Source organism: Electrophorus electricus, chromosome 6, assembly GCF_013358815.1.
Source record: "Electrophorus electricus isolate fEleEle1 chromosome 6, fEleEle1.pri, whole genome shotgun sequence".
In the NCBI taxonomy this organism is placed as follows: domain Eukaryota; kingdom Metazoa; phylum Chordata; class Actinopteri; order Gymnotiformes; family Gymnotidae; genus Electrophorus; species Electrophorus electricus.
Genome location: NC_049540.1, coordinates 11,280,339 through 11,287,155, shown reverse-complemented (window position 1 = coordinate 11,287,155; position 6,817 = coordinate 11,280,339). Strand labels below are relative to the sequence as shown.

Sequence of the window (6,817 nt, the reverse complement as noted above, 5' to 3'; positions counted from 1 at the left end):
TCATTAAACATTTACAATAAGATTATTTAACAAAAAGCTTAAGTTAACAATATTTGTTATTCAGGGCTGGATTCATGCACAATACAGAAACAAATGCTGTGCTCTGCATTTCTTTAAGCAAACTGATTTTAATAAATTGTCCCTGGTGACACTATTTTACATGATTTATTTTACATGATCCATTAACGATGTGAAACACAACAGATCAGTAATGTCCTGTTACAAATCCTAGGCGTCTGCTTTACAATAGATTTATGTGAAGCAAAAACAGTTCTTTTAAAAAAGGAACAAGACATCTATTTACATTTTATGAGAGATGTTTAAAACAGACAAAACTATAAATTGAATTTAAAATCTTTGATTAAGTAAACAAACTGCAAAGGAAGTTCATTAAAAATAAATACAATATTAGAGTAGGAACATTCCAGTGCTTTTCCATATTTGTGCCTGGGCTTTGTTACCATGTGGGATTCATGCAGAAATATAAAAACGATGTACAAATTTAACAATTTTACTTTTCCAAATGTTATGATTTTCACTGACCACAAACATTTGTATAAACTGTGCATGGAGGAGTTCCTTCACAAAACAGAGTCAAAGAGATTTTACAAAAGGAAGGAAAAAAAAAAAGAAAAAGAAAAACACCAAACACTTTAGGTGTTATGGTCACCAACACTCCCAAATCTCACATCCACTGAAGCAAGTTCTCTCTCTCTCTCTACATACATACATACATACATACATATATAAACTAATTAGTACTGATCTGACTATTGGTTGTTGAACTAATGATAATTTTAAGTTTCACGAAGACAACGTTTCAATGGATATGGTCTTAAAACACACTAGTATATATGGCTCAAGTCAGTGCAAACAGTTTATAACAAACAAAAGGTGGTATAAAACAATCACACCCACGCACGCACACACCTACAAGATCCATCCCCAAGCTGGGGTTAGTAGAGATTAGTGGAACAGAGGATGGACACATTGCACCTCTGAACCAGTGCAACTGCTACACAACAAAGGACGACTTCTGTCGGAACTCCCCCTAAAATAGACACACACATTTTAAAGATATAAGGCTTCCTTCATACACAGTACAAACTATAGTTGACATGATGATCTTACTTGAAACTCATTATTCTATAAAGGTTGATATCAGAGCTGATTCAATTTCACTTACATCATTGTCTGTATATTCCGCTCTGGGCTGGGTATACACAGATTTTTTTGTCTGACTATAATAGAAAAACACAAATACTTATTTGCCTGCTGGAAGTTCATATGATAACACTGGCTGCAATGCAAATTCTAAAAATGGTGCACAGAGAGGTGAAAATATTATAGAATAAAGACAAAAACAAAAACCTTACCTTTTTGGTATTTCTGGGGGAAGGGAGTGAGGAAAAAGTAGTTCAGAAAATGAGTTTGATTACCATTAGATTTTTATACCATCTCTCTCACTCACACACACACACACACAGAGAAATACTTACTAGGCAGATATCCCTTCTTATTGGCATACCACAGGCCAAAGCAAAGCAAAGCAATGGCCAACAGGGCTACAATAATCCCAGCTACAATGCCTCCTGTGTTCACATCACCTATAAACCGATTCAAGAAGTCAGTCATTCATAGCAAGCATCGGATGACATGTTATGACAGCAGCATACACTAGGAATTTGAGCTTGTCTAAATTTTTTTTAATTGTACTCACGGACTTCCATAAGCACAGCTTGTCCACGCTGTGCAGGCCCTTGTCCATTAGAGGCCTCACAGAAATAATTCCCAGTGGCTGCTTTACTCACACTGGGAAACTCCTGTTACACAAAAGCAAAGGTTAAGTATGTACAATAACTGATTAGCCCTTAGTGCTTGACCCAATTTGTTCTCACAGTTCAGTGAAACAATTCTGATTCATTCCTTACTTCCCTTTATCCATCATGTGCAGAGCAAAACTGACCCAGAAACATCAACAATATGCTGGTACACTTGTCGAATGCAGCTCGACACTGATTTCTGACCAGCTACTTCCTTTAAATTCCCTCAGAGCTCTTAACCCTATGCACCCCACAACCTAGAGGAATGGCACAGCCAAACGCACACATACTGACCAGATTGCCATTCTGCGCATTCATCTTATATGTCATGTTCTGGAAGTTGGGGAACTTGGTGGGGTCTTCAGGCAGGGGTGTGTTGTCCTTATACCACTTGTAGGTGCATGGAGGGGAGCCTTCCTTGTCAAAGCAAGTCAGCAGGACGTTCTGGCCTGTTGTGACTGACGTGGGAATGCGACTTATGGGGACTGAAGGGGGCACTGTGGGAGCATGAGGAAGAGCAGCACTGTCAGACAGCAACAGCCTATGGACCCCACATCCACACATGCAAAAAATATGCAAGTCTTTTCTCTCATTTTATGAATTAGAGAAGGATTTCCAGAGAACGTTTTAATTCTCCTTTTTAAAATCAAGCATCTGCTTAGCTTAATCATGCTTTTGCTCAGCAGCGCAAGCCGACACTTCACCTTCAATTACTTAAAAGCTGTGGGCGACCTACCAAGCACGGTGAGCTTAATAGTGATCTCCGCATATCCTCCATTACCCGACACCTCACATGAGTAGTCGCCCGTGTCTGTACGGACTGTCTTTTCAATCCTCAAGCCTCCTGGGTACTGGGAGAAGCGAACTTTGTATGGCGCTGAGAAGTTAAAAGCAAATCAATGTCAAAGTAACAAAAAATAAATAAATAAATAAATAAATAGATAGATAAATAAAGACCTAGTCTGATGTAGTGAAATGTAATTTTCTGCTAATCTCACTTCAAAACATAGAATCAGATAATTTACAGATCAAAAGTCCTATTTTTCTCATTTGTATTCACAGCCCATAATGTCTTGTAATACGTTCATGGAACGTGTCTTCATATTCTCATTCATAAAATAATTGCATTTTATCTGTGGAAAAAAAAAGGTAAGGCGATTGATTGCTTGTAACATGAGTCTTACCAGTAATTTGGCCATCATAGTAGATCAAGGACTGTGAACCCTTATAGTTCTGGAATTTCCATTCCACTCTAGGCAAAGACCCAAAGTCCGCAGAGTAGTCACATTTTAAATCAGCTCCTGAGGAGATGGGAAGAATCCAAGGTTATTTCAGTTTTCAGCCATTTCAGGTCTTCTAAATAATGGTTAATGGCTCAGGTGTTTTATTCAGCAATTGAAATTCACCTCAAAGCAAAGGCCTCCAATAACAAAGGTAAAATATTCAAAAAAGCTTCCTTTTAAATCTGTATTTTAAAAATACTGATAATCACTCTTGCCTTCAGGAATAAAAGGCACTTTAAACATTTGAGAAGCAGTGTTGCCCTAAAAAGGATCATGTTTCAAATAAGGTTTTCCACTGATCATGTATTGTAGTTAGAGACAATTGAACGGTCACAGACTAAGCAAACAGGAGTCACACAAATCAGGAGGATGTCAAGGAGAGAGCCAGACATCCAAACATTAAAAGACTGATAAAAATAAAAGAACACTCTGATGTCACAATCATCACACACCCACTCTGGAAGACAATAGGGAAAGAATAAGAGTGGTTCGCTTACCACTGTTCTCCTTGACCGTCACATGAAGTGCTGAAGTAGTGGCAGAAAAGGCATGCAGGCCTGAGAGAATAAGAGACAGTAACAGACATGTAATAATGGCAAAGGTCAAGAAACCTCTTGACCTTGACAACACCCCCTTCCACCATGAAACAAGGAGGAGTGGTGAATGCCAAGTCACAGAAACCAGTCACAATCTAGACTTGAAAACAAGCTATGGAGTCAGAAAATAATCATTAACTTTGTTACACCTCCTACAAACAGAAATTAAGGCACTAGATCTAGTTCTGTCTGACTGCATAATATACAAGTTTGAAAAATTACAGTTTAGTTCTTGGGAAAGTCTGTGTACCACACAAAGCTTCAGCTGTGCAAGCAACTTGCTTTTGAAGCTGGAGGAAGAGAAGCTGTTGATGTGTCCACCAGTTCACCTCCTATAGCTACAGAAGCATGTTGCTTGCACAGCCGGCAATGGGCTTCCGTCTACAACATCCTGTTTCTCCAGCAATTGTGTTTGGTACACCATATTTTCTTTTCCAGCCTTTACATATATGGCAGTTACTACATGGCTATATACAGAGCAAGCCAGACAAGGCTTTAGAGATGGAGAGAGAGAGAGAGAGAGAGAGAGAGAGAGAGAGAGAGAGAGAGAGAGAGAGAGAGATAGAGAGCAACTGAAACAGATGGATTGATTTGTTTCTGAAGAGGTTCACATTCATCAATTCTCTCTAAAACCACAAAACCGCCTAAAAACTTTAATTTCCTTTTATGAGGGTTAGATCACATTTTTATCCCACTAGCAACATGACCTAGACCAGTGCAATTTAGCCCCCTATTCTGAGGTTACACACCCAATTCAATTCCACAAGCCAATTATTAAGACCTTCAATGGGGTAAATTGAATGTATTTTAGTAGGAACAACTGGAAACCCCTTTAGGGCTGGGAGGGAAGAGCAATGTAACAATGAAAAACTGGAAATACTATCTAATTAGACAACCACAGCACTGGGCTAGCACACATACATGAACAACAGAAATATATTAATAAAACAGAAAATTATCAGTATCACTAGTGAAGCAAGGAATATTCATGCATGTTCCAAATGTCAGCATTTTTCAACATACATAACTGTGTTCTTGTACATTTGGCGCTTAAAAGTATGACCACCACCCAGCAAGGCTACTCCTGCTGAGTAAGGGTTCTGAGTAAGGGTTCTGAGTAAACACTGTACCAAGGTCATTTCCAAAAACAACAGGTTTAGTAATCTGGGTCAGAGTGTGCTCTCCTGTGTGTGTGGTTTGCTACTGGCTCACCGCCTCCCTTATGACATAATGTAAAAGGTCTACATTAATAATTGTAGTGACATTTTTTCTGACATGGCATGGCCTTCCACCATCACTGAGGTGGGTGAGAATGCCACAGTGTTTACAGCACCGTAGACTATGAGTTCTGCAGACATGCAGTTTCAGTCCAACTCCGATTTCTGAATTGGTAGGTTATAACCTATGGGCAGTTATTTCATGTCAACATTCAAAAATAAGATCAAGTTACAGTACCTCACTTTATAGTCAATAGAAACCGTTACCACTACAACACTAAATAGGAAAGAGGTTAACATTAGCCATTTTGTAAGCTTCACAATAAATAGACATTTTCAATGTAAAATTTAATAGTCCAAGCTTCGCATGAGGATTGTAATTACATTGTCTGGAATATTGTGAGATAAGAGACTGACTCTACATTATCTTTCACGTCAGTGTTTCAGTCCAATCCTCGACACTCACCGGGCTTTTCACGTTTTTGCCCGAACTGTTTCCAGCATTTACTAATTTACCAAGAATTACCTACTGTGTTCTTAAATATCCGGTTCGGGTGTGTTTAGGGCCGCGGTAAAGTAAAAAGTATGGATCGTATGCTGGGGGCCGAGAACTAGGGAAAATGCTGTCTTCTGCTACATAAACTGGCAAATGACAACTTTTTGGTGCCGAGTCCTCTCAAAAATCTAAGAGCGCAATATTTCGTTTTCGTCTGGTCTTTATCCTTATGTGGATTCAGTTGGTCATTTCCTTGTTTGCGTAGTAGGTTATTTAATGAGCGGTAGTTTCGATGGGAGGGGTGGAAATACTGGTTCCCAAGGTGATACTTTCTTAAAGGTTTATCCTACGCCTCTAAAGGGACTGGTTAAAAATCTTCTAAACATTGTGTGTGCTGTTCAAATGAGTCAGCGTCGAGTTTTAAAATGAAAGCATAAAGTACTCATGTTTTACTCCAGATTAGGCTAAATAACAAAACTCATGCAACATATACAAATGAATTAGGTATGCTAGGCCTGACGCCTAAAGGGACGAGAGGAGATTTAGGAAGAAGACAATTTACGAACTGATGTAATTAGAAGAACAAGTGAAACACTGTAATAATTATCCTATGATGGTTCCAAGATGGAAAAATATGCATTAGACAAATTCTTATGACACTAATCAATACAAGAGAATAATTATTTACAATTATTTTAACAATTTTCCAATTAATGTAAGATGTGGCATGTTTCAGTAAAAACTAGACACAATCCGTCTTACCTGTTGCTTGCAAACACAGGCATACAAAGACGATGAACATGACGGCTGAACGTACGATAGTTTCGAAATATCTTAGTCCAAATATTCGTCGTTTCAGAAAGTAGACAGAAAAAAATATTCGACAAATTAAAGTTAAATTTCTATCTGTTTTCAAAGTCTACACACGAACACTAACCGAAATATGTAATGGAAAATGTCTAAATTAGACGGTCTTCCGCGTTACCTGAGCTCACGTTTGCTTGGCCCAGCGTTCCCTAATCCGTGCACCAAAACGGACACTCCCAGTTCATGACGAAATGAAAGTAGATTAAAGGCGGAAGAGGAATTGTATTTATTTTTTAAAAGTTAACTTGTATATTATATCAACACGCGGTTTTGCAACACGTCATAGTTTTTTTTTATTTATTTTATTTTAGGTATCTAAATCTGAAATAGTTTAAAACTGATGGTAAACAGTAGACTATCTTTGTAGGTAGGCCTATGAGAAATTCCGCGGTGCAGTTCGTATTCGTAGTTTGACCGCAACAAAAAGCGTCGCACCTGTGAGTAGTTTACGTTAAACACAACACAGATTTAGTTTATTTTGGTTTCATAAAACCTTTGTTACTTGTTACAAACTGGAGAAATTATTTGGAAGAGA

The 6,817-nt window shown here is 38.2% G+C and overlaps 1 protein-coding gene across 2 annotated transcripts; it reads right to left on the bottom strand.

The window, feature by feature from the left end:
• Window positions 1-108: 108 nt before the first annotated feature.
• On the bottom strand, window positions 109-6,455 carry f11r.1 (F11 receptor, tandem duplicate 1). 2 transcript variants are annotated; one of them, XM_026998508.2, is made up of 11 exons: window positions 6,401-6,455; window positions 6,178-6,248; window positions 3,604-3,663; window positions 3,008-3,124; window positions 2,560-2,700; window positions 2,118-2,320; window positions 1,721-1,823; window positions 1,500-1,607; window positions 1,377-1,389; window positions 1,187-1,241; window positions 109-1,051 (listed from the first exon to the last, which is right to left on the bottom strand). In XM_026998508.2, exons 2-11 carry the CDS (start codon window positions 6,215-6,217, stop codon window positions 1,016-1,018), a joined length of 876 nt encoding a protein of 291 aa, XP_026854309.2. In that variant the 5' UTR covers window positions 6,218-6,248; window positions 6,401-6,455; the 3' UTR covers window positions 109-1,015. The 2 variants fall into 2 exon arrangements, with proteins under 2 accessions (XP_026854309.2, XP_026854310.2); XM_026998509.2 differs by lacking the exon at window positions 6,401-6,455 and having other exon boundaries at window positions 6,178-6,394.
• Window positions 6,456-6,817: the final 362 nt, after the last annotated feature.